Source organism: Falco rusticolus, chromosome 8, assembly GCF_015220075.1.
Source record: "Falco rusticolus isolate bFalRus1 chromosome 8, bFalRus1.pri, whole genome shotgun sequence".
In the NCBI taxonomy this organism is placed as follows: domain Eukaryota; kingdom Metazoa; phylum Chordata; class Aves; order Falconiformes; family Falconidae; genus Falco; species Falco rusticolus.
This window is the reverse complement of record NC_051194.1, coordinates 8,735,594-8,763,567: the sequence shown is the minus strand read 5'-3', so window position 1 is coordinate 8,763,567 and position 27,974 is coordinate 8,735,594. Positions and strand designations below refer to the sequence as shown.

At 43.7% G+C, this 27,974-nt stretch overlaps 1 protein-coding gene and 1 long non-coding RNA gene across 3 annotated transcripts in view; one reads left to right on the top strand and one right to left on the bottom strand.

Annotated features, from left to right (window-relative positions):
* The first annotated feature begins 1,485 nt into the window (after positions 1–1,485).
* LOC119152755 lies at positions 1,486–8,659 on the top strand. Its single transcript, XR_005105874.1, has 2 exons — positions 1,486–4,081; positions 5,321–8,659. It is a non-coding gene; the product is annotated as an uncharacterized LOC119152755 (long non-coding RNA).
* Positions 6,367–27,974, bottom strand: part of SGCD (sarcoglycan delta) — a 344,369-nt gene continuing 322,761 nt past the window's right edge. The window contains exons 8-9 of one of the 2 annotated variants that reach the window (XM_037398393.1): positions 12,203–12,326; positions 6,367–10,533 (exon numbers count right to left, since the gene is read on the bottom strand). In XM_037398393.1, the coding sequence (XP_037254290.1) occupies positions 10,360–10,533; positions 12,203–12,326 (298 nt within the window). In that variant the 3' untranslated portion in view covers positions 6,367–10,359. The remainder of the gene's footprint in view (positions 10,534–12,202; positions 12,327–27,974) is intronic. The other variant, XM_037398394.1, reaches the window with a different exon arrangement.

Sequence of the window (27,974 nt, the reverse complement as noted above, 5' to 3'; positions counted from 1 at the left end):
TAACATATTGTTGCTACTGAGTACCACACTTGGCACGGGGGCACTGCAAATACACTGTGCCTAAGGCTGAGTTTGATAACTACTCGCTGCTTGTATCAAGGACATTTTCAGGCAGCTGATGCGGAGTTTGCTGGTACTGGGGAAGGATCCGGCCGCTGCCTGGGGCAGGGCTGGGTGCAGCTACACAGAGCGCCCTATCCTGCGGGTGCTGTGAAGTTCCTACCGACATGCTTCTTAATGGGGGTTAATTCATGAATTATTTCCTTGTCAGTTTGCTAGAAATTCCAAATGCAGGCCAAGAACTGCAGCTGAAGTTCTGCTGAAAGATGTCTTCTTTTTTTTTTTTTTAAAAAAAAAGTGTGCAAACAGTCCAACCCCAACGAGCAAGGAGGAGACTGTGCATGACCACCGAACAGTACTGAGTGAACTTACCTGGAGCCTGGTAAACAGGAGGGCCTGCAAACTGATAAACAAGTACCCCTACAGCCTGGATTTTGGCAGCATCTCAGCTGTGAGGGCTGGGCTTGTACTCTCCGTGCACTTGGAAGGCATGCACATCTTTTCAGCCGGATTGAATTCTTGCTATTCCTTCAGATAATGAGCCTCAATCAATGCTCTCATTTACTGACAAAAATCCAGGGCAAACAAATTCATATTTAAAACCCAGCTCCTGCAAAATGCCCTCAGAAGTGATTGCCTGGCATGTGCAGAGTCACCCATGAGCAGCTGCTTAGTTTGCCAATTAAAATAAAAACTGATGGATCGTTAAAGCAGCCAGAGGTTTTCAAGAGGCTTTCTGTGAGTTGGTCCAGGCTGCTGGGTGTTGTTGTTGCTGCTTTTGGGGGTTTTTTTAAATGATTTTATTTATTTTTAAATTATTATTTTTTTTGCAGGGAGACTTGAGGTCATGCTCCCTACACAGTCTGCCGGTGGGGGCTCCTTTCCAGATGCATGCACCTGGCTCTGGTCCCTCTTGGAAAACCTCAAGTTCCTGCTGGTTTGGAGCATTGGAGCACAAGCAGCACCAGATCCCCTCTCCTCTACCAGCAAGTGATCCTCTTTGAGATGTTTACGATGCTCAGGCAGGACCTCAATGCTTACAACACTTCTTGGCTGTGAGTCTCCAATGCTAGGACAAGGGGGAGAAGTTCAACAAAGCGGTAAGCAAGACAGCAACTCAACTTTCCTAAAGGGGAGATTTTTTTGTTTTGCTAATGACAGCAACAGCCATCCACAGAGAATCTCATTCCATCCTCTACAGCATTTTTGGCATGAAATATATCCAGGGACTTGATGCTATGAAATGGATCACTAGTGTGATCCAGTCTGGCATATCCTACGGACATACAGGTATATCCTATTGACATATCCTATCTGTATCCTACAGACATACGAAAGTTTGCAGTCTAATTCACGTTTGCCATGCTCAAACGAACAAAAACCACTCAACATCTCTTTCCTTCTTAACAATCATTATTTTATTAATATATTTTACAAGATTGCAGTTGAAATCATTTAAATACAAACTTTTTTTATACAGAAAGTGTAATAAAGTTAAAATAGTTCCTTGTGTAATTCATAGCATTATTGCAATGCTTACAAAATTTTGCATAGAGTGTGCAAGGATTGATGTTATTTGATACAAAAAAGCTTTATATTTTCCCACACAACCACACACATACATAAATTAAAAAGAAAAAAGCCAAACAAATCTGAATTTCTTAATGAGAACTGTGATAAGACTTTAAATTCAGTTTGTCCTGTTTACACGATCAAGGTCATTGGTGGTTATCAGAGTAGAGGTCAGACAAGGTATTTTACCATCACAGATGAAAACTGCTATAGCGTATGGGTCATGCCTTTTATGCTGCTGCTGTGGATGAATGGGGTTTTGCTTCAGCTCGCACTGAATGTTGTTTTGCTGTTGGGTCTACCTACACAGAGCATTCGTTGGGTTTGTATCGACAACTCTATTGGCATTTTTGCACAAGGAAACTAATTCAAATAAAGGGTGGGCACAAAAAACCCCAAAACCAAACCCCAAAGGGATCTGTGTCAGATCCAGCGGGTTGATCCCTTCTCTGCTCCCAGAGATCCAGACCAAGATCTGGGTTGCAGCTCGGGAAAAGCTCTGACGGAGGGAGGAATCTGGGTGTGAATGCTGCCAGCTGAGCCCTTTGTCTATAAACACAGTATGTGAGAATTGCTCAGATCTGCACTTAACGAGGTTTCTGGCATGCTTTTACTCTGCTGAGCTAGGGCAGCATTTGTTCATCTTAACTTCTGTGCTCACAGGGATAACGCAGGGAAGGGGAGAAGGAAGCGGATTCCTCTGGCGGTGCCAGCCCTGTGGAAGCCGCTCCGCAGACAGCGTGGCCCTGCCCTGCCACCAGCGGGACCTTCTGCTTCACACGTTACCCACCAGCTCACCGCCTGACCTCGGCACGGTCGTGGTGGTGGCGAGGGATGAAGCTGGATGGACATGCCTCCGTTTTCAGGCAGTGGCTGACGGGAAGACTTGCCACAGCTCTTCATCTGCGCCCATGGGATAAGGAAACCCCAGCGGCGCGAGGAGCCCCGTGTCCCATGCTGGCCCCAGGAGCACACAGGCTGGAGTTTAGACGGGGCAGCCAGACTCTTAGCAGTGCTAAACCTTTAAGTCCAAACCCTCAGGCGGTGCAGGCTACCAGTAAGTTAAATGGGGCCAAATCCTGATTTAATCCAGCTACAGAGCCACCCCCCCCATGCTGTGAATGGCCCTGCTGCACCGCGCCAGGCCAGACCCCCAAGGCAGGCATCAGGCTTGCTGCTATTTCTAGTGCACAGGCCCTGGCAACAGGATGGAGATAAACAAGAAAAGGCAAAACCACCTCCCAACCGCCCACAGGCTTCCCGAGTAGAGGCAGGGTACCGGGGTACCATCCCCGTGGCACCCCCCTGGATGCTGTACAGACATTAATGGACAAAGCAGAGGTGGCATTAACAGCCACATGGCTGTGCCTTCTGGAGTTACTGCCGATGCTTTCGAGGTGGTCAAAGGCTTGTTAGAACAGCAACCAAGAGCTACCGGCACTATTTGTACCACTCAGACTGCAGATACGTATCATCTATAAAATCATTAATACTGCCAAAGCGTTTCATTATCTGTTATATCAATAACAGCACCGACACTGAATGCACAAGCCCAGAGGAGGACCCAGATGAAGACAAAATTATCAGGTTCTCGTTTAGCAAAGTAGGCAACTCCCAGCTCGTAAGGCAGCTGCCCTAGAGAAATCTACCCGTAGTGCTGGGGGTGGTGGTGGTGTTTGCAGCTAAGCAAAAAGTGGGAGAAACTCAAACAGCAACATTTTTTCAACTACACTCCAGCCTTAGATAAAAATAGAACCGCCCACAAATAATTATTCTTTTGTTCTCCAGCGTGAGCCTGCCTCAAGATGCTTTAAGGACTCTGTCATGAGGAAATTTTTAAAAGACCAAAGAAACAATATTGCTTTAGAAAGTGATAATGCATTTATAGGAGGCTTCGGAACGCTTTATCTCCTATCGGCGGTTAAGCCTTTTGAATGAGGCAAAGACGTGTGAGTACAATGCAATTCAAAGTTCCTGCTACATGCAAAGATGCACACGACCTATGCTTTGCAACGGGCCTGTTCCTCTAACGGCAAATACATTAGAAATGGTGAGACTTTCCATTTGGGTAGGACCTGCTGAAAAGCTCCAAAAAGTCGTTTTTAATATTAGAAGAAAAGACTGTTTCACTAAGGCTGCATTTTTTTATCTGAAGCACTTGGTAGCAGGGCACAATGTAAATGTAACACGTTCACACAAATTTTTCCTGTTACTTTCTCTTGCTGGCAGAAAGACTCAACCAACTAAATCGAGACAAACATACAACTACGTATCGCTTCACAGTAAACGTACCCTTTCTGTTTTTCAATACAGGCTAAAAACTAACAAAAGCTCCATCCATGGAGATGAGTTGCCTCAAAGGAAATCTGGCTTCCTCCGAACAGGCAGCCCAGCCTTACTGACGGCGACAGAAAATCCCGGCCACCGCATGGCTTCGAGCTGTAGTAAGGTGAGACACCTCCTGGGAGTGGCACCAGAGCTAACTTTCCTGCAGGGATTAACACTTGTAGCAAATTAATTTTTAAGGAACTTGCACCTCTAGTTTAAATTAACTAGGATGGGAAATCTCTGTTGTGCACTATGATTATATTTGCTTTTTTGCTTGGGTTAAAAATCCTGCAGCTTTAAATATCCATCTTTTCCCGCATAAAGCAAGTGTGTCGCTTTTCACAAGGGCACAATACAATTCAAGTGGCAGGACAAGAGAGTCTGAAATATAAAGCCTCGGGGCTGTATGCACATAACCGTGGGCTTTTCAACCACAGCAGACTTAAAAGCTTTCTAAATACAAGCTATTCACTATAATTTCCATCCAAACCCCAAGCCACTGTGGTTATTGTGGATGGAAAGAACACCCTAGCAATCTTGAACAGCCCAAGCCGTAAGTGGTTTCACTGACAGTAATTCCACTGTGTGCCACGAAAGATCAAGCATAATTGCTACCATATTTAGGAAAATGGATGTTATTAATTTAAAGTATAATAGTGTAAACAGACAGAGAAGTTGGCTGCATTACTGTGATTAGAGTGACGTCTCTCGCTGTTCCTTCCCTTTCCCCCCTACCTGCCTTGTTTAATTCACTCTGCTCCTGCTTGGATAATCTCATCAGTGCCATGTGCTTAACCCTGTTCCACTCACAGCCATAAACGTGGCTGCATCGGCTGTGAACACAGAGCAACTGCCATGCAGAACGTACCTAAAAGTCCCCGGTTTCACCTTGGTGCCACAGCTACACGCAGGTTTTGGGGGTATGCGAGACTGAGAAGTGCCACAATGGGGATTTGGGGCTGGGGGCCACCTGCATGCAGCCCCCTGTGGGGCAGGACACTAGCTGCCCAAATACTACACAACGATTTCAGAACGGAGGAAAAAGGTCAAAATGGGGAAAAGGGAAATGCTGCCAGGATTGTGTCCCTCGACCGCAACGGCAATAAAAAGGCTGGTGTTTTCACATGCAAAAAACACCAATCCAGTGCTTGGCAAAGCTTCGCAGGAATGTGCCCTGCACATGCTGGGGTGAATTCTGGATGATGACATTTCAAAATCTAAAATGTCAGTCATAAAAAAAAAATAAAAAAATATATATATATATATGAAAAAAGAGCACAGCCTTGAACTTTTCTGTTTTTACTGTATGCACTTTTAAAATGAAAACATTATGGCACAATTACTCTTCCTCACTGGGCAGCTACTGGAATTCCTGATCTCCTGATGCTCAAGTGCAGGTAAGTGAACAGCCGGTAGCGTTTACTCAGTTTGTTTATACTTCTAGCCCAGGATAATGTCTTTTAGCTTTCTGGGCTATTTCTTCCCATTTCAAATTTCAGGTAACCTCGCCCTCTGCACACATTTAAAGATATTTCAGGTGATTTCCTCTTTTCACCCATTAACAAAGTTAAGAGTCTTCCTGCCACTTTACTCTGTCAAATGCAAATTTATGATAAACCTGTATTTTTCCTGCCCAATTAAAAAAAGCACCATTAAAGTTAACACATTTCAGGAGCGAGGGCAACCAGAGAAGGGATGAATTTCTGTTAAGTCTTTGGTCTTTGTCTCACTCTCTTTTGCAATGTAAAACTTAAAGCCATAAAAACAAATAGAAAGAAAATTGGCTTTTGTTGTAAACAACTGCATGTCAGCGTGTGTGCGTATATATATATATTCATATGTGTGTGTGCATCTTATGACAACAAAAGCTAATTTCCTTTAAGAACGTTTGTATTTGCAAACTAGGTACAATGTGAACTAACCTGACATCTTCACAAGTTCCACAGGAATCTCTTTTTAACCTTGGAGTAATTTCTAGGGAGTGCTTTTTTAATTTAGACATCATTTTTCTATACCGTATATCGGAGATAGTATTTTTTAGGCTTATGCCTTATTTTTTTTGTGTTTGTGCAATGTGATATTTATGATTAAAGGAAAAAAGAAAACCCTCTTAAAATACAGCTGTTTGACAGCACGTGACTGAGATAACCAAAACCAAATCACTCTTGCACAGACTCAGTTTACTAAAAATGCATATGCAGGAGAGGCCTTACACATATTTTAGCAGCTACTGCCATTGCTTTGTACATTTCTTTGTACTCTTAAGCTACCCACCTCACCGACTACTGGGTAATATGCTTCAAAAAGTGTAAAAGAAGAAAATAAACCAAAAAATCCCCCCAAATAACCCCACAAAGAAACTTGAGAGAATGGATACGGTTGTATAGTCAGTATTAGGGTGTCTGCTTTTACTAATGGCAAAAGGGTTTTTTTTGTTTGTTTTAGTTCTTTTTGCTTTAGAAAATCCATCCTAACTCACCTATGACGGCGGAAGGGTCGCACACTACCTATGGATAAGGTGCTGCTGTACCGGTGAGCGCTGACAGTCATTTTCCCGACCACTTACTAAAGTGTCGCATTTAAAGCAAATTTAACAAGGTCCCGAAACCCTATAAAGTTGAGTTACAATACATAAACACAGTTACGAATGCTGCAGTATTCCTGGTTGTCTAAGGTATATTGACATTAGCATCACAGCCCCTTGATTAGCAATTATTAATTGTGGGGTTGCAGTGCTGGTGGCTGCAGTGCAGACCTGCACACGGCGCCGAGCCGGGGTTCGGTCCCACAGCCACCCAAGGGTGCCCTGAATTGTCACTGGTCCAGCTCCTGTCCCAGCTCAGGCCACGAGGTTGTCGGCATCTCTTCCACTGAGCTCAGCAGCAACAAATTCACTGTCCCTTCCCCGCCTTGCCTTAGCACTGGGAGGTACAACAAACTCCAGTTTGAGAGAAACGCCATCTTCCCCAGACAGCAGGTGCTCCGTTGCACTGAACCGCAGGGCTGAGTCACAAAGATATACACAAACCCTTGTTCGTTTTTGGCCTTTTATCGATGGCAGGGAGAGCCTACGGACGAATTCCAGCCAGGGAGGCTTGATTTAAATGGACTCAGGGAAAACCAACCCATACAGGTGCAGCAACTATGAGGGACTTCTGGGCCAGGCAGGAGGACAAGGGACCCTCTCGTGCATTCGCCTCGTCCAGCACGGTGGGTCAGTCACTCCACAACAGCCCCCACCAACAAGCTGAGAAGCGTGAAATAGCTGGCTGTGTTTGCAAGCTGCTTTTTAAACGAAGCGCCTGTTTTTTACCCTGGCATCCCAGACACGCAGTCCCGTTTGCTCCAGTTTGCCACTCACCGAACAGGAGGGGACTAATCACGCAGCCACAAGCGCAGGCAGCATCACCCAAACCGCTGCCTTCACACTCCAGTGGGACTTACATGATTTACCAGTCTCTATATGGGTTCAACCTTCCTAGCAGCCGTTCCTTGTCTTTCAACACAACATATAATTTTATGTTTTTAAAGATGGAAAGATGATAGTCTAATATATTGAAGGAACTCGAATTGCTTTGTGTAGATGTAATTAAGGTACCCTTTGCTCACCTCAGAGAAGCGTCTGCAGCGATGGCACAGCTGTGTGAGGTTGTTCCTTAACAGCTCCCCCATAGAAATTCATACCAAAATAAATAGCGGGATGTCCTTAAGCGGTGTCATGGCTTTCGCGACACAAGAAGGTGATAATCTCACGGAGAGCCCAGCTGAGAAGACCAGCCACTCACAATTAATTTGTTGGGATGGCAATCCTCGGCAGAGGGTGTACAGGGCTAGGACTGAGCCGCCGGTGCCGCGGGAGTGGAGCAAGGGAACCAGGACGCAGCATCCCTGCTGGGTCAGCCCCTGCCTTCCTCCCCAGCACCCATGCTCTGGGGGATGGGAAAGTTAACGCGGCTCATTTTCTGTGCAGGGTGCTCTTCCTGCAGCACGTGTCTGCACAACTGCTCACGCCGGATCTGTTTATGAATTGGGCTGTGCTTGCTGTAAGGTTTGTGATCCGTATTAAATGAAACAGGGGGAAAAAAAAATAATTCTACAGTAAATGTAGGACTACGAATGGGACTTCAGTTGTGGTCCCAGAGGTAACGCACACAGTATTTCACTATATTTAACATGGTAAAAAAAAAAAAAAAAAAAAAAAAAGTTTGTATCACTCTAGGTGCCCCTACAGTCTTAATGCATTTCATTAATATCTGTTTTAAGTTGCACAACCAGTTCCCAAGACACCCTCCTGTCCCTCCCCCCAAATAAACTAGTTTTAATAACAAGATAAATATGATGTGCTTCTCCTTGCTGAGTGCATTGACTTAAGGCATAGGCACAATTCCCCTCTTTGAACAGAGATGGTATAGTCCTGTGTCCCAATACAATTGTTATCCTGGGTGACCCTTTGCATTCAGACGTTGACTCAAGACATAATAATTACAGGAATCATTCATTAACAAATAGTTTGAATTTGTTAATTAATTGGGAAGTGTTACTGAAATAAAAGCAGATCATTCAAACCTCTTTCAGGAATAAATTTTGCAGGAGTGCTGCTTTGTTAGACAGCAACACATCTAATCTAAACTCCACAGAAATCTTTCCTTTGAGTCCAGTCGGTTTTAGATCAAGCCAGAATTGTTCGTTTAAAGGGAAAAAAAAAAAAATAAAAATCAAACCCTGGTACTCTCCAGACCACAAGAAAATACGTGGAAATCTGTAAAAAAGGAATGGGCCATATTATTTCTAAACATTTCTGTCAGCTACGTTTTATCTTGAAGATCGCTTGAAGAATACCAGCTTTGCTTAGCTATCGCTAGGGATGGGCACAGATCTGTCATATTTGCACGTGAGGTAATATTTTCAAAAGCATCTCAGAGGTTTAGAAACCTTGCTGTCCTTGTAAGATTTACTGTGACTCAGATACTTCTGCAGTAATTAGTATATTTGTTTGTCAAGGATTTTCACACGCATGTGGATGCAATTATGGGTTGGAATTCAATGATCTGGGCTCTTCTCATCGTTTTTCAAAACTTGAACAATGGAAGTAATGTTACCAGATCATATTCCATGTTTTAACCTGCCCGTAGTGACTCCTAGACTTTAAAATAAGGAAAAATGCAACCATGAAAAGATTCAACCACAGAGTTTTTGGGGCTCAAATTCTAGAGGAACCAGCATCCAAAGCCCTTGCTTTCCAGCAATCTGGCTTGGTCACAATCTTTGTAAATGCTTAAAGAAGTCTGTTTCATTGCCAGCATCTCTGATATTTGCAGTCTCCAGAAAATCTAAGTGACCTTGGACTATATATCCTGGAAAGAAAGATAACAAAAAATCTGGCATAGCATCTACGTTACACACCTGATTTGTATCAATTTCTCAGGTTCTATGGGTAGAACAGGTAATTTTCTCTTTCTATAGGCACTGATAGGCAATGTCCAAATCTTAAATCTTCACACCAAACCTTTTCAAAATGAAAGGTGCTAATGGAGAGTGTGTGGGGTGATCCAGCACACCTCTTAACTAGGGAGGTTCAGGATTTTTCTATTTAGTCCAACTTTTGCAATTTTTTTTCCCTCCAAGAACTAAATGCAATGCCAGTTTTGTTAGCACAAAGATGTCTTTAGGTTAGGGTTAGAGCTGATGTGTCACATTTGAATAGCACAAGGCACCCCTGTCCATGCACAGGTAAGGCTCAAACCCCTTCTGAAAAATACATGATTATTCCAGCAAGATCTGGGCTTTTCTACCAGCCAAGTGCAATCTCTCTGTCCCAACAGGGAGCCATGCTTCAGGTGAAAATTAAAGAGTGCAATTTAACCTCAGATTAACCTGGCTATTTTGTTGGGGATTTTTTTTCCTTTTTTTTCTTTTTTTTTTCATGCCACCGATTTAACGGTGTGAAAATAATCAGAGATGCTTCTCTTCCCTTTGCATGTTGGTGGGTCTACGTTGGTTCCAGGGTTTTGCCCAGCCAGCAATCCCATTGCTCTGAGAACATGATCAAAAACAAGGGGTGATCATTGGACTATATTAATACAGAAGGGGCCAGGGGAGCATCAATTCCAATTCAGCAGATTGTACCAGTAAATTTTGGTGTGAGTAAGAGAAATGCTACACAAATGTAACAGGGTCACCCTGGGATTCCTTGTACTGAAACATCATTTTACACAGAGGATATATATATATATATATTTATATATATATTTTTATATATATATTCACACACACGCGCGCGCACACACAAAAAAAGTCTTTGATAGGCTTTCTGTGTTCTAGTAAAAATAGTTGGCAGCTGCAATCTGAGACCAGAACTGGCTTTTGTGCTGCCTGCGATGCCCCACTGCAAATTGTCTCTCAAAGGCAGACGCTTGTATTTATCTGGCAGGTCGAGCTAGTGCCTGCCTGCGACAGAAATAACCTCCCATTGGGACACACACAGAGCTCGTAGATTTTTTGCCTGGACCCTGCAGAAGAGGAAGATCCTTGAGGCAAGTTAGGTAGTTTGATTTTTGCAGAATTCAACGTTATCTGAAGTCGGAGGTGGGGGAGAGAGAGAAAGAGAGAGAGAATTAGTGGAGAGCTGTTATTTTTGATCTTGTGTTTAAAGAAGCTTCCTTTGGAAAATCCAGCCGCTACAAAAACTGGCTGGGCAAGTGTATTAAGATGGGAAAGTCTGATACAAGCCTGGGTAAGCATATTATCTGCCTTTATCATGAGCCGCCTAAGACCTCCAGTTTGTTTCTGCTGATCTACCCACCGTGTTTTCTTGGCTCGTAGCTTCCTGGGGCACCTGCACGTCTGGGTTAACCCAGCCAGAGGCACCCCACTGCGAGGTGGGGAGCACACAATGGCTCCACTCCTCCACCGGGGCTGCTGCACTGTGATCCCATCGCCAGTCACACCTGCAGGCTCCCAGCACTGACTTTCATGTGTATTTTATATATACGTGTAACACTTTTATGTATATTAAAAATAACTTAAATGCCATAACAGACCTGAATATCTCTCCTTCTGAAACAGAACATAAAAGCGAACATGTGGCGGCTCTTAGACACATGGCAGCTAGAGGGGAGTGCTCTAACATCCCTGAGAAGGGCACGGTAAGATAACCTGCACACCAGACTATTACAGGGCAACTGACAGTACTTGCTTTTATCTGGCAATTACAGTAACAGTCGCCAGTTTTAGTATCCAACCATCTAATCTCCTGAAAGAGGCAGGTCAATATATGCATTTTAAAAGCAACTTAGTGTTAAAACCATTAAGGCAACTGCTTGCAGGAGTGAAATGCCTTGGATCTCAGTTGCAGTATATTAGGTAAGAGGTTTTTGGTTTTTTGGTGTTTTTTTTTTTTTGAGTTTTTTTTGTTAACACCCCATGGTCTGAAATGTCTTAAAAGGCAAATGTTTAGAAATAACAGGAATTGCAATAAAACCCCCACTCTACTTATTACACCTGACACTTAAGACAGGAAAATGTTAGCTTGTGTTGGAGCCCTGTTGCCAGGAGGTTTGTGTTCCATGGGAAGCTCCTCCTGCAGAGCCTCCCGGTGGGTTCCCCAGCAGGAGCTCCTCAGCCACATCCTTCTGTGCCTTCCAGCACTGTGGCAGGAGGAGGGGTAAGAACCCTGTGCCCATGTACTTTTGAGACACCAGAAGAGGCTTTACTCAACACCGGTTTTACCTTTGTTCTCTGTTATATTTGCTCTCTTCCCCTTTGGAAGTCTCCCCAGTGCAACAACCTGTATCTCCTAATGTTCCCTTTCTTTCCAAAATGAAAACATCAGCTACAAAAGCTTTTCAGATAAATACCAGTGAATTAAGCTCTTCTTATAGAAAAATGTATGATAAAAGATTTAATTATGTTGGCCAAGTAAATCTTGTTTTAAAGTTGACAAGGAAACAAAGAGGTTAGGAGTACTGTATATTTTACAGCTGCATAAATCTGCTTGAACAACAGATGCTATTATCCAAGCACTTCAAAAATAATGAATCAGCCTCTGCCATAGAGTGAGTCTTGTTTGCATATGATATGTTCAATCACTGCTAGCAGAAACTAAGCTAGGAAGCCCTGCTGCACCGCTGCTTTCATACCAGCGCTTCAAATGCAGCGGCTCAGTGACTCAGAAGGCTACACATCTGCAGGAGATCTGGGGCTTGCTTTGGTTTTGTGGTAGGGCTTCACGCCCTTCTCTTACCTCTCCATCTTTGGATTCCAGCCTGAGCTCTGTCCTGCACGTGGCTTTCAAGCTGCCGGCCTCCGCGTTGATCTCGATGCCTTTCGGAGCCTCCATCACCAGCGCGCGCGTCGGCGACTCCAGCCTGTAACAGAACGGGGAGTTACAGAGCCCGAAGGGTTGAACACTCATGGTCAGTCTCAGCCTGTTGCCTTGCACTGCCTGACTGCCTGCTGCACAGCACCGTAGGACCTACCGATGGTCAGATCCACACCTGGTTTAGTCAGTGGAAAAGACTTCATGCACAATGTGGTCAAACACATCACAGATCTAGTCTGCTAACATTCTGTATCAACTTGGGTCCAGCTGCAAGGTGCAATAAAGCTTCCCCCATGACCAGCTTGCCCATATGCAAGTTCAGATTTCTAACTAATCAGTGCTAACGGGGGATATTAGCAAAGCAGTATACCTACACAGAGAGTGCAAGCACTTTTCTTCCTAGAACCACTGTTCAAGCAAGAACACATTATTTCTCCTGGCTACCTACAATGTGAAGTTTGGAAGTGTTTAAGGACATAAGGGAATCAATGAAAACAACTAGGCTGAAGACCCTAAAATTCCTGGTCTGCAGTCCTATGCCTACATCACATTGCTCACATCCAAGCCCCTCTCTGCGGCGCTTTGACCCCTCCTAACTGTGGACGCACCACACACAGGTATCTGACAACCCTGCTGTAGCACTAATACAGCCAAACCCTTTAATTCAGGCAGTTGGGGTTATAATGCCATAAGATGTAGAAGTGCAAGGTTCATCTTCCTTGCTGATCATCCATTCATTGGTTTTGTACTATACTTGTCTCATCTCTTCTTGCTAATGCAGTCTTTTATTACTTTCTGTATTGAAAATGATAATAAACCCCAATTCTCCCTCTTTGGGAATATCCTCTTAGTGGATTTTGTCACCATTTATTTACTGTACCATCACAAAATCTAGAGTACCATCTCCCCAGGTGAGGCAGGCAGGTGGAGTGGAACAGAAGCTCCTCTATTTCGGCTGCTTTGGGCTGGCGGTGCTGGGAAACCCAAAGCACAAGGCAGCAGCACGCAGCCACCGAGCTTACTTGGGCAGCTTTTAGGATTTGCTTGCATCACTGCAGTGACACTTCAGCTGTTTCTCTGCTCTTCATATATAATCATTTGTGCAAGTAAGTGTATTCTTAAATGGACTCCTGCTGGTACTGAGACAACATTATGGGAGACTGAGGGAATTCAGCCGTATTTATTGCAGCCAACAGTTCAATAAAGGAAAGGCACAGTTCCCTCTGTGTGGCACTTTTCAGGTTATAACTTTCCCTCTTGTTGGTGTCTTCATATTGCTGCTTTTTGAACCCTTTCCCTCAAGACACCAAACTCATCCATAATTTCCTGGCTGACTCAACTAAATCTAAATTTCAGGGCAGAACTGAGCCATATGCAGCCCAAGGAATGAGCATGGTCTCATGGTTAACAGCCTCTGCACAATCTTTCTGAGCTGCTTTTTGTTTGCTCTCTGCAGGGAAGCTACGTTTTACATAAACCTTCTTCTGATGCTCCACTGTTATCACCCCTTGGCTGGGTTCTGTACGAGCAGTCTAAGGTTAAGACTGTTGCTACTCACTTTTTGGTGTGTGGGGTTTTTTTTTGGTTTTTGTTTGGGGGGTTTTTTTGGGTTTTTTTTTTGTTTTTTTTTTTTCCCCACCCCTCTGAATTGCAGATTGCATGGGGGAGAAAAAGCTTGCAAAGAGTGATGGCCATTAAATAGTACCACCTGGGATATGATTCCCTCTGACCTTCCTGCTGCAATACCTGCCTTTCCAATACCTGTTGGAATTTCTTTATGGTAAAACCAGTCACAGTGCACTCCCATAGCTTGCATAGGGGTGGCTTAACACGCTGGCTGCCCCACATCTTCCCTGGAGGTTTCTGCCCAGGGGTACAGTACGCTCTCATCCTCGGTGGTATAGCTCAAGGCTACCTTGAAAAATGAAGAATCTTCTGCTTGCACTAAGTCCCCAGAATCTGAGCTGCAGTGGCTGGGATGCAGGCACACATTCCCTCCTGCTGCCTCTGCTCCACAGGCAGCATCCTCCAGAGGAGAAGCAGAGCGCTGTGGCCAGTCATGTCTTAAGTCACTGTAGCTAAATTCACCAGAGGATGTGTCCAAACCCCAAGACAGCTGAGCTAATCTGAGGATAAAATAATTCCTAGGAACCATGGCCAGGTGACTCTTCAGCTCTCCAACATCTTAGTGACTCTCCAATTTCTTTGATGTCTTGGCTGTCTCAAAGTATTTGTTCATCTGTTAATCTTGTAGCTCTTCTGCTCACTGAGAAATAAATTCTGCAAGTGCAAAACAGTGGCCAGACACCACAGTGCAAATGCACTCATTTGCAGCAGCAGGAATTGAGCGCTCAATTCCTGCTCTGCACAGCAGCAGCCTCCCAGTCGCGTACCAGTGCTTCACTGGTGACTGTGGAGAGCTGGGAAATGCCTTCCTGTGGTGGGGGAGCATCAAGAGAGGACCATCCTGCATATCTCTCCCTGTGCACACAGGTCCCCCTAATAGAAAACTGAGTTAAATTCATGCTTGGAACAAGATAAAAAGTACCTGGCAATCTACAAGATAACAATGTCCCGAAATTTTATTCTCTTCCTATATCTGACAACGTGACTGAGTTATTCTCCCTCCTCCACCTAATGAGAACCTACAAGCAGGGTAACAGCATCTTACAAACACCGATGAAAACCCATGCAACTTTAGAGGCATCCTACTCCCTGCAGAGCTTCTTGCCTCATGGAGGCACCAAGCACCCTCCTGAGCACCTCCTTACGGTCCCTGGTGTAACGCGGGCTAAGCACACACCGCGGGGCCTTCGCTGCTGCTCTGTAGCCCACCCCCTCCCTGCAGCACCACGTGTTTTTTGGAGTTAGCCGAGCTGACCCCCACTCTGTCATCCTACATCACTAGCACCGACAGCTGCAATCTTGCTGACATGCTGAATTAAACAAAACCCATCCCTTTTCATGTTAAAAATATAATTTTGAAGCCCAGGACTTTTTTTTTTTTTTTTTTTAAGAACCTTAAAGCTATGGAAATTGAGTACAAGTACTGTAACAGCAAATTGCAGCTCTTCCAATGGTAAGGAACTTGGGCTTGCAGCCCACACGGTTTTGTACCTGTGCCATGGGTTTGGACTCCGACTCTTCTTTCTCTTACATGTTCAATAGCGGTGTAACTTCACCTATTTGCATGGGACTTGTGTCCCAATTTACGCTACTGTAAATGAGGCCAGAAAGGTCTTACTTAATTACTAAATTTTCCCCGGCATATGATTGTAAGGGATTAAATTTGATTATTTTCTAATATCCTGAAAGAATCCCTGAGACACCTGTCTTTAAACCAGGAGCTAAAAAATCTATGCAAAGCCTGAGAAAGCAGTGGAGGAGTTTATGCTCTAGGGGGTTTGAGTAATGTTTACCAAATACTTTCATTTGAAGCAAGTGTTTAAGAGACACTCTGCTTTTAAACCTAATTCTGTCTTTCAGAGCAGAACCAATTTGGAGACTAATAATGAAAGAAAATGATTAAGCGATGAACAGATAATTTGTTCAAAATCAACATTTGTTTTCCAGTGCAATACCCTGGAGCTTTCTGTAGGATTCACGTCTCCCGGTTAGGTGTAAGCCTGTGATTACAGGAGTAGGCTGGAAAGGTGACTGCATGAATATAGATTGTTTCTTTATTTGCTGCTGCTCTTGAATTTTCCATCCCAGAAATTGGCACATAAACCCTTTCTATTGACCATGGGTGCTGCTTATTTTTGCTCAAGTACTTCCAGGACTAGATTCTGACCTCTCTCACAGAGCTGGGCAAGGAGGGTAAATTCACCGCTACCCACAGAGTTGCAGCTTGCTGGATTCAGGACTGAGATAAGCTACTGCCATAAAATTGCTCCTGTCCCACCTGGAAGAAGACAGTCTCCTGTCTGGGTGATTACCCACAACATGGGAACCTCTCCTACGGATCCCAGGGTGACACGTTAAGTCCAAAATTTTAAAAGAAGAGACACAAGTAACGTGATTTTCAGAACTATCAAAGTACCCAGGTTCCACTTATTACAACGGGCATTAGGTACTTTTGAAAATCCCATTGAGCACCTAAATGCCATAACAAATCTGACCCTCAATCTCAGTTCTTAGTTCTGCAACGGAGGTAATAGCACTTCCCAACTCCACAGGGAGGACGAAAAGATAAATATATTAGTGGTTGTGCAGCAGTTACATACTGTAATAACCGAGGCCAGGTAAGTACCATAGCCAAAGATAGATGGCTGGCAGATGGATAACTCATCTTTCCGAAGCTGCAATATTAGGCTCTTACCTTCATCAAAAATACTGTTAGTCTTGTTCCTCCCACTGAGCACACCTGGCCCGCATATCAATGTGTGAGGTGATGTATGCAGGGGAAGCCTTTCTCCAGCTCACCATGCCTAATGGACAGTGCTAAATGTGCCTCCTAAGCCCTCTTACTCAAACTTATCGCAGAAGCATCTTACATTTTAAAGAGAGGTGATGGCATGCGTGCATCTCGTAGTGAACCCCTCTCCTGCTATGGCTGGAAGTTCTGTGCTCCTGGGAGTCAATAAGGGAGAAAAATTTTCAGCGCTGTCCCTGCTTTGCTTTGAAAACTTCAGCAATAATTTAAAGACGGTCAGCATATGAGTTTGTATAGTGGTTTCAGTGAAAGTAATTCTCTTGGAAAGATCATTACTTACCCAGATTTCTAGTTTTCATTTCCTTCATCATAAACAGTCACATTAATCACTCCAGTACCATGGATTATATTTCCTTCTTGTCCCTCTCCTCACCCTCTCCAGGATAATGCATCGTTTTCCTTACTATTATGAACAGACTTTTGAATTTGAGGAGAAAAGAGGATATTACAGATGTGAAGGCAGTACCACCAGCAGCTAGGGGCTGCTGATGTGCTTCCAATAAAGTGGACATGATTTCCTTAAAAAGATAAAAAGTTTAAAGCTAGTAGTTCAGGGGGAAAAATATTCACCTGGGTCCAGCATTGATGCAAACAGGACTTGCAATTTGTGGCTGGTACCAAAGGCTGCAGCACAGCAGAGCGATGATCCTGAACATGCGGAAGGAGTTAATGTGAGCTGGGGACCTATTACTGCCACTTCTTATTTTTTTTTATTTTTTTTATTACTTGTTTTTCAGCAAGGAATGGCCTCAAGCTTCAGGGTTTCTTATCCCCAGCAGAGGATTTTTCTGTGGCGCACAAACTTTGCTCGCAGCGTGGAAATGGAACGAGAAGTTTACTCTCAGGAGGTGAGGAGCATATGATGCAGCAGTGTGGTAACATGAGCTAATTTAATTTTGCTTAGAAACCTCTGGACTGAGAACAGAGCATGTATTACTGCAGCTGTAGCCCATTATTTCTAATGACTCTAATTATTTCTTATGGTATGCATCTGACCAGCTATAAGATTTCACATTGAGCATAAAATTAGCCAGTGCTACCACTGTGCCTGCTTACACCTCACACAATTGGTAAATTATGCTAGCAAGTAAACGCAGAGCTCCATCAATTTGCCGGTAATGAACCAGCATCTCAGGTTGAAATTTGTTTTCAGTTTTAACTCCCTTGTTTCAATGAAATCAATGGGATCACCCACTCGCGGTGACTTACACTTCTGACTCCATTATTTGTGTGTTACCTTACCTATATCTATTCATAGATGAAAACACAATACTTTTCTCCCTATTAACTGGAAGTTAATTAGCTTTTACTGAACTGCAAATAAACTATCAGTTTCTATTTCTAGAATGCTTTTAAACTTTTTTTTTTTTTTAAATTTGTCTTACCTTTGCTTGTATTGAAACAGAAAAAGTTTGGGAGGAGGAACAACAGGTGGTATCTGGACTCACCTGGTGAAAACCTCAACTGATTGATCAAAAAGAAAAAAAAAAAAAGAAAAGGAAAGTCTTGTCATCTCCCAAAGAGAAGAACGCTCTGCCCTGAGCTCTACCCTTCATCACTAGATTTCTTCCGTACTGGAACGTACTGCCATTTCATGAGAACACAATAAGCTAAACAACAGCGACAACAGCGAGCCTGATATAAAACAGGAAAGAGAGGAAAAGGGAGCTGGCCTCAGAGATGTTAATATCAAAAGGGGAAAATGCACAATGTCTTTTTCCAAGATACCATGATTTTGACAAAATACGATGCACACGGCACAGCAGAAAAGCAGCAAGTACTCTGAGAGCTTACAGAAGATTTCACCACTAATAAGAAAATACGTATCCCTGCTACTTATTGCCTAGCATTGACATAAATCTTGTTTTCAATTACATGTTAATGAAGCACACCAATTACTGTTTGAATAGGGACATCTGATTACAGTCTCAATCAACAGAAATAAATCTTGCTTATGAAAGGTTTCCAGGGTATTTTTGTTAGGAACATTAATTACAGAAGTAAACAAGGACATATTATCATCATGTCATCCAATTGTAAATCCTGCCTATCATTGTAAATACTGTTTAGTTTGAGAGCATGTATTACCATAAGGTTTCCAATGTTTATGCTGCAAATCTAGTAAGTGACAATTCCAGCGCAGCCATACTCTGAAACAGATTTTTCTGGCTGGGGGTCTAAAGCCTCATGTAATTCCTAATATGATCTAATGGACAATGGAAGAAAATTCTTACAGCTCTCATCCACAAACCATGGTTAATCCCTAAGGAAAATGCAGTTAAGTCTGTCAGAGCCCTGATGGAAGGAGAGGTCTAATGATGCCTTATTGGAAATTACAGTTTTCTAATTGAGCTAGAGAAAAGTCTGGTTCAAACAGTGAAGGGTGCAACAGCTTTGCTTCTCTGTATTTGGGCAACAGAGATGCTAAAGAGATTTTGACCAAAGCTGAGTCAAGAGAGAGAGAAAAAGGAACTGAGAAAATAGTATTACTCACCCTTGTGCTTAACATTTTTCATAAGCTTTAGTATTTCCTTGGATGGGGAACCTAGTGGACATGGTGCATGAGTGGTCCTGCTTGGACTCTGCACGTGCTGCGCTCCCCGATGACGGTGCCGTGCCTGTCTGTCCGTGGGGACCTGCACACTGGCTCCATCTCCTCCTGCTGCACCCCATCGATCACGTCCTGACCATTTCTCCTTGCTTCAGCTCTGCTAATTCAATCTCAAACTAATGCCCTAAAACTCATTTTATAACATTCCTTTTCTTTCTTTCTTTCTTTTTTTTTTTAAATAGAGCTCTTAACAGCTGCAATACAAAAAGAAGTGCTTAATCACAAGAAGTATAATAAATCTGCTGCTGTTTTGCTAACTTCAGCTTAGCGCCAAATGAACCAGTTTATATATTTTTCACCTAGTCTGAGCTACAGGTACTGTGTCTAGTGAATTTTTCCTAGACAAAGTCCATGCTAAAACAATACTCTCCTGACCATATAATGGAAATACCTTAATCTCTTCAGAGATTCCAGCTCTGGGAGGAGGGCTAATTGAGTAGCAGGAGTGGTTTGAAACCATTATGAAGCAGGTCAAAGCCAGCATTAGGAAGATGCTGCGCTAACATTCAAAGGAGATTTGAGTGGGTCTAGACAAATGAGGAATCAGAGGAATCTGGAGATACAGTACCAGCTTTGCAGCACTAAGCAGATGAAAACCAGCTTTCATTTTCCTCTGAAAAAAATGTCATTCCTCATCAAGCAGAAAAGTTCAAGCATGCAGCTCCTTCCAGCACAGTGCAAATCCCCTTTGCACTGGGCGAGGCTTATTCAGAGCACTAAATAGCAGTAAAACTAGAAAACCATGGAAGAGTCAAAATACGATTGTAAATTCTATGTGATTGCCTATCATGCTACAGCAGGGGAATTGCTGAAGCAGATGTAATTATGCAAAGTCATCCTAAATGTTTTAGGGTTCATGGGTTGGTGTTTTTTGACTTCTTAAGTGATTTCCAGAATAGTTTACAAGAAGCCAAATATAGTATTTAGAAGACAAAAGCAGAGCTCGAACAGAAGATAGCAAATTCATCTAGGGAGAAGAATGTACTGGGTAATGCTATTGAGATCTACCTTCATTATGAACTGGAGAAATGGTGAAGGGTAGAGATTGTCAAAGAAAAAAGTATGAGATTAATGTTTAACGAAGTGCAGGTATGGCTGAGAAAATTAAAATCATCTGGATAATTAAAAAATGTTGTTGCTTGTAAATCAACGAAGGAAATTATCATAGAAATTGGGAGATAGTAAAAAATGATGTGTGGTAAATACAGATGTGGTTTAAGAAGATGGTGTGTTTAAGTGGCCAGGGAAGGGACTGAGGGATGCAAAATGAATTATTCCTGTTTGTTTCTATTTTAAGTGTAGAGATGACTGCAACTTCACTCTCCTCACCCAGTGGGTTGTGAGCAGATTGGTCTTGCTCTGAACCCCTACTGTACCCGACAGACCCGAGCGAAAGCTGTCTGCAGGATTAGCTCCATCCCGCGGTGCTCAGTCTTTCAGCCTGAACTGATGAACTGAAGCACCCAGAGCCATGTGTGCCATGCGGTGGGAAACCTCCGCCGACAAGCGCCTGGCCGCAGCCAGGAAAAGGTGCGGAGCGGCCGGGGGCCGCATCCTGAGCAGGCATAGTGCCACTGAGCAGATGAGAGCACGGGTGTGATTAATAAAACCCCAGCAACTGTAGGTGGGACTGAGGAGATTCAGCCCACTGAGGACAGCCCTGTCTGTAACCTCTGCCAGTACCCAGCCATATGAGACACCATCAAATACAGGAGCAGAGCAGAGCAATACAGCTCTGGCTGGAGGATAATCAAAGGACAGATGTCCCCTCTCCTGGCATGGTCAGAAGTGGGACATCATATGACATTGTCACAGAGCAGGCTGAGCTCTAAGCAAGCCATAGTGGTGCTACCGATGTCACTAGCTGGAACTTAGGAGCCTGTAATTATTTTTGTTACAAAAAACTCACCAGCTCATGTCTCTCATCACAAGTTACATAGCCTGGGTCAAAACTGGTCAAGTGATGGTGTGGAAATTCCTTTGGGGCTGTGTGTGCTGGCCAGAGGGCTGGGAGCTGCAGATGGCCATGCCTCTGCTCCCGCTGGCCGCAGCTTCTCTGCACGCCCAGCGTGGCAAAGGAACACACTCGGGAGTTAGATATGCCAGTCCAACTGCCTACACCAGCTTTTTTTGCTTGCCTGACATACCTTGTTACGTAACTTATTGCAATACAACAGAACAAATCGAAACAAAATAAAATCCTCTGCCTGTTGGGTGCATTAATGAGCACTCTCATTTCACACATGGAGAAAAATAATTACTTTTTATGTTACCATAATTGCCTAAACCACAAATGCATTTTTCAGAAAGAAAGGTTGGGCTGGTGTAAGTTTCTAATTACAGGTTGAAAGCTTCTAATTAAAAGGCATAAATTGGAAGAAACCCTTTCAAACAGCATTACAGAAGAGGCTAAGATTGGGTATTATCTTGATGTACTGTCACCAAGCCAGGGAGGCGAAAAAGAAACAGAAACAAAGCATTGCAGCTTTTCACCGGGGCCACTGACACCACTTGCTACCTAATGTCTAACAAAGTGCTGCCACCGGGAACACGGAGATGAACACACCACAAAGCAGGTCTGTGGGGCCACCGAATTCCACAGCGACCTTGAGCCATCGGAGCCGGCAGAGGGACAGCTGTTCTGCAGCCTGGAGGCAACAGCTCAGCCTTCAGCGGTCTTTCTCCTGACTTTTCCCTGGCTTCTGGATGGTGGCAGGAGGACAAAAGCCACCTGAGTTGGCCTAAAATTATAACACCTGATGGAAAGACGGTACTTGAGTCAGCTAAAATTTGACTAAGCCACAAAATATTTGTTAACACAGACATTAGACTGTGCTCTGCTTTGCGATGACTTTCACGTGCAGCCAGTGGTTGACCACTGGGTCCATTTGGGCCAACTCTCCACTACTTGCATGGTTTTCTCTTCTGCTCTACTTTGGCAGAAGGCAGCACGATGCAAATTTTTTATCTTATTCTTCTGTTTTTCAGGGTGTTAAATGATCCTGCTGAGCAGACCAGTATGTCATCACTGATGGAGAAATCACTTCCTTGTGATAACCTGACATACTCAAACGAGAGGATTACTGGCAGGGGTGCCGTGCTATGCAAATATTGCATTCATTATCATCACTACTCTGCATGCAGTCTTCTAGATCAGAAATGCTTTACAAAGGGAAGAAATGTTGATCCAGATTTCCATTTTATAAATTCTTTTTGAAGTCTATCTGTCATGGGATTTTCACTTGCCATTTGGTCAGACACAAAAGAAAAGGGTCAGCTAGATTCAAATCTCACGTGGATAGCACACAGGTTCAGCCTACAGTGCCTTCCGTAGTGATGATTTACTTTTTTTCTTCTCTGATGACTTATTCTACTCCTTCTAAAAAGATTTGACTTAATAGCAAATCACTTACAATGAGAAATACAGAGATCACCAAACTAAAAAGGATTTGAAATAGTAGAATAAAAAAACTGCTGGGGAAAAAAAAAAAAAAAAGGCCTCTATGCATCATATACTCGGTGGTGATACCCTTTGAAAACATGTACACACTTGCCTAAGTGGATTTGAAAAGCTTATTTAGCATGACAAATTGGCTACAACCTGATGGCTATTTCTGAAAACCCATTTATAGACCTTCAGACACTCATAGTCCTGTGGCATATCCATTCATTGTACGGTCAATTTATAATGATTCCACCAAATTAAATCTTTATTAACAAACTTATTGACTCTGGCTTTCACTTTTTGTCCCCCCTTTTAATTAACTGCAGTAATGAGACAAGCAATACCCAATGTAACAACTGACCTAACAGTTTCTTTAAAACCAGCAGCGTATTTCAAGTAGATTCGCAAAAACTGAAGGCTGAATTCCTATTTGCTAAATGTCGATTTTCACACTCTGTTGAACCTTTTCTGAAGCTTGTCAACCACAAATCTGTAGTCATTTTCCCCCCTCTGATCAGAGCTATATAGAGTATATAACTAGTTTTCAGTTACTTTTCATTTTTATGCAGAAGATGTACCATTTGCTGTCCCCAGTATACCGCACAACATGGTAAATATGCATAAATTGTAAATCTAAAGGGATGCTCATGCCAAAGTTGTGGCCTCTTTCACAGCCACAATTTACACCAGCAATACAGTTGTACGTTTGCATGTGTAAGGCCACAGAAATGACCCAAACTCCTCAAATCCAGTCCATTATCATGCAACAATACTGCACCGACCTCCGTTCAAATGTGCTGGGCTCCTGCTCGGAGTCAGGGAGGTGTTTTACCCTCCTGACCACTCAGCCTTGCTCCCTGATTCGAGGCACAATTCCTCTTCCAGCTGCAATCCCCTGCCCTGCTGCCTGGCAGACACAAAGCAGCCTCAATCACAAGCACACACACACTTGTACAAGCGACCATGCACAGAGATGTGGGACTTGGCTCCAGTGAGAAGAAATACATTTTACAGGGTCAAAAACACTGGCAATCACTAAATTTGACCTAACTTTTCCCACACTTACTCCTACTTGCTAAAGCTGGGATAGCAAAGAGGGATGACAGAAGATGCTGTCTAGGTCAGGATACTACCACTGATTAGGGTGATTGCTCATTCCTGTATCAAACCGAGCTGAACTGAAATGTGCCTTCTAACAAGACAGCCAATTTTCAATGAGCATCCACTGTAAGATTCCTCCACGTCCGTCCTTTATAGCAGTGCTTCGTAACCTGTTTTGAGAAGCTGGAAAATTTTCCTGTGTAAAACAACGTGCAACGGACAACACATCTCTGGAGGAAGACCAAGACAAAGCCAAGGAACAGGCAAGATCACAGACCCTGAGAGAGGGGCCCCGTGCTCCTCCGTGTGACCAGCTGCCATTGTGGGATGGGGATATTTGAAGAAGTTAGTCTGAAAGCTGTCTGATAGTCTAGAACTGAAAATCTTAAAGCTATCTGAGATTTCAAAGTAATTTCTTGCTTTCAAATATGCAAAGGAAAATAGGCTGGGAAACAGCGCAGAGAAGAAAATAAAGGGATTGTGTGGGTGGGTAGAGGGAGGAATGGAGCAGAGAGAGAAAGAGATCAGGAAACAAAAAAAAACCCAACTTGCTGAGAGAGAGCACAGAGATGTCTCCAAAGGGACTACTTTAATTCTGGGAATAGGATGTTTTGCAAATTCTTAGCATCAATTTATCTTCAGCTGAAAATGAAACTGTTTTCTGTTTATCTTTTGCATATAATCACTCCTGAGTAAAACACACGCGTTTTAAGGTAAGGTTTGGCAATCTTTCAAGAGAGATATGCTAGATGATGTTTTTCTGAACTAAAAGAGAAACAGCCTGGTGGTGGCAATTCACCGTATGCCGGCAGATGACCGTGCTGACATGAACCCACCTGAACAAAGGGCACCAACATCCTTGTCCTGTTCCACCTGGAACTGGTGGGAACTGGTGGGAACTGGGAGCTGTGAAGCACTGCTGCTCACAGGTGCTTGTCTGCAGAAGCTGTGATCCCTTCTCTCGACTCTGCTTACGGTATTTGATATGTGCCACTGTGCTGCTGGCATCTATGCCTGTAGGCTGTGTACCTTGTTTGTTTTATGGTATAGAAACCTGGTCTCCAGCTCCTTGGGTCAACTACAGCAAAATGAGAAAATGTTCAACATTTCTTGACTTCCATGAGGTTCCTTCTACCTTTCCCTGGGCAAGTCTGCATTTTGACTGTAATAACGTCCTTTGTATGACTTTTTAGCAGATAACAAAGAGACAATTACAGCTGCTAATGGAAAAGGTCAAATGGAGGCAAAATGAAATGATTAAAAAAAAAAAAGAACTGATGTCAGAAAAGCCTCTGTACCATTCAGTGGCATAGTCACTTCCTAGAATAGTTTTTTAGCTGGGAATTTAATTTCATTTTACACTTTTATTTTGATTTTTTTTTTTTTAAAAGGGCGCCAGGCAGGTAGGAGGACTGGGTTTGTGGTTGAAGCACTGGAATTCAATTTCCAGCCCTGTGATCAACTGCCTTTGCCACCGTGTGCGCGTGCATTCGGGGCTCCCTGGGCTTATTGCAGAGTGGCTGCTATGGGGATGCTCAGCACAGCCTAGGAGGAGTGATATAGGGCAACTCTTTGCTGCTGATTCCTCCTGGTACCCAAGCCAACTCATCTGAAAGCTTTCTCATAGCAAACTGCCTCCTCCGCTGCAAAGCACGGCCCCGAGCCATTTACCTCCACAAGGAACTTCACCAGATGGTCTCTTGTAGTGGGAGATGCTCCCAGGCCCCCAGGCACACAGAGACAACACCACTGACTTCCCAAGTACTGCCTTTAAAAGAAGTCAATGGAGTAACCTTGGAAACAAAACGGGAAAGGAAATTGGACCTTAAAATCAACCTTAATTTTTCCTTTGCATGGCCAAACAAAATAATAATAATGAAGAAACATTGCAAGAGAAAAAAAGAATTATGGTTATTTTACGGTCTTTTGAAACCAACAACAATCAAAGCTGCAAGGTATAATTTTTTTTCTGGAATTCCTTGCTTTTTCTGAATTACCTGCACCATTGTGGTATCTCTGCAGTCATATTAACACTATATATTGTCTGCTTGGTAGGTACGGGAGGGAAAATACAACAGGCAAGAAGTTAACTCTGCTTAGGTTCCTCCAGTGCACATGGAATCCAGACAGTTCTCTGTGCGTGTCTTGCTAAAACCTTCCCAGTGAAAATTACTACCACGGTCTTCACCTGTGCCCACCACCGAGCCAGGCAGGGTGGGAGTTAGGGTATGTTTCTCTCCTTCTCTTTAAAATGTTGCTGTGTTTCTGTTCTTTGAAGCAAAAGGTACGAGAGATGTCTCGATTTCCACCACTCGAAGCTGCCGCTCTGCCAGGTTTCCAAAAGTCACCCACTGTGACCAAGGCTGGCCTGTCGCACCCCTAGCACAGGGAACACCAAAATCCAGCATTCCTTGTAACAACCCAGCAGCCAGGAGCGGACAATTCCAGTTCCAGAATAGTGAATCCAGTCCTCACTTTGGGAAATGAGGACATATGTGTGTCACATCCACGCACCACGCTGAGGAGCCGTGTTCAACACCAGACCTTCCAGTCCAAACCAGTACCAGCACCCACTTGCTAACGTTACCCAGCATTACTGCTGGGATAAAACACTGGGATGAGTCAATCTGACACAGATCACTTGATTTGACACTGAATATCACCGGATATAGAGCTCAGAGAATGCACATACCTGTATCACAGCAATACAGTAGAACATTTCCTTCAGAGAAATTTCCTCTGCAGGGGGAGGAGCACTCCAAGCTGGTTACCTCCTGCCCCTCCTTTCCAGGACGGATAGGGGATGTTCTCCACATCAATGTTCTCCACATTAATGACAGATTTTTCCAGTGCTCCCTTTCATTTTTTACAATCAGACTTCAAGTTGCTCAGATATCAAAATGCAGCTTTTCAAGCCGGATCCCAGCATTCACCAAGGGTTGGCTGCAACTTAGGAAGGTGAAGAACCAACAACCCCCAACCCATGGCCATACATCAGCGTGCCAGGGAAGTGCCTCACACTGTCAGCCCAGAGCTTCAGAATGGAAACTTTGGTGCTTTTTGAGCTGCTCCTCTAAAACATGTTCTCATGTCCATGCAACACCCCAGCATCCCAGTTCATTGTAGCCGTGAATATTTGTTTTTCAAAGCAATTCAAAAGCGGTGGAGAGGCAATGGCCTGGGTCTTCTCCCACCTCAGCCCTTGCACCACCGCACACCACCAGAGAGGTCATTGCAGTGTGCCATCCCTGCTCTCCTTTTGTTTTTTCTTGTTTGCTCAGGACACAGCCAAGTGCAAGGACTATCTCTTCCACTGTCTACACATTATGCGGCGTAAGGACTCGTTTAATCTACAGCATTTAGGAACTAATCCTATGTAACGAAATACGAGCCAAACATGCTCTGCTTACCCAAACTCAATTAGCTGTGAATTGGAAGAGACTGTATTTAAAATAACAGGACCATTAAAAGAGACTGGAGATCTGTAAGGATGTTTACATGCCTGCTAGCTTGTTTTTAGAATTCCGGAGTTGCATCTTTCCGTGCCCACTGCATGTGAAAGAGGTAGCTGCATCTTATCTTCACGTAGTATCTGCTGCTGGATCTTCTGGCCTAAACGATTTTCATTCTCATGTAACATAGCACATTAACGCTCAAGGGAAGGAACCAATTTCATCCCCCAACTCAATACAACATGGACAATGGGATCACGAGTCCCATCACACAGGTATCGATAGAACCCAACTCTGGTTTAAACAGGAGGGGAGAGGGAGGCAGCTGCCTCTTACAAAACTGGGAAATTGCCAAGGAATTACTTTTCTGTCCCTCAGATAGTATAAAATTCACTGCCGCTCTTCCCTCCATCTTACTCCAGTGATGCCCACAACCCTCTTTTTTCCTGTGTACTGCTACAGAGAAAGTCACCAGGCGTAACAGCATTTGCTGTTACCTAAAAAACACAACACTTGCAATTTTTAGCTTATAGGTGATGACAGTAACGGAGTACGCAAGGCAAACCAGCTGAAACTCCCCGAACCGGTATAAACACACTCTGCCACTTAAAATGAGTTCAAACAGCTCCGTCCCAGCAGCGTTCGTGCTG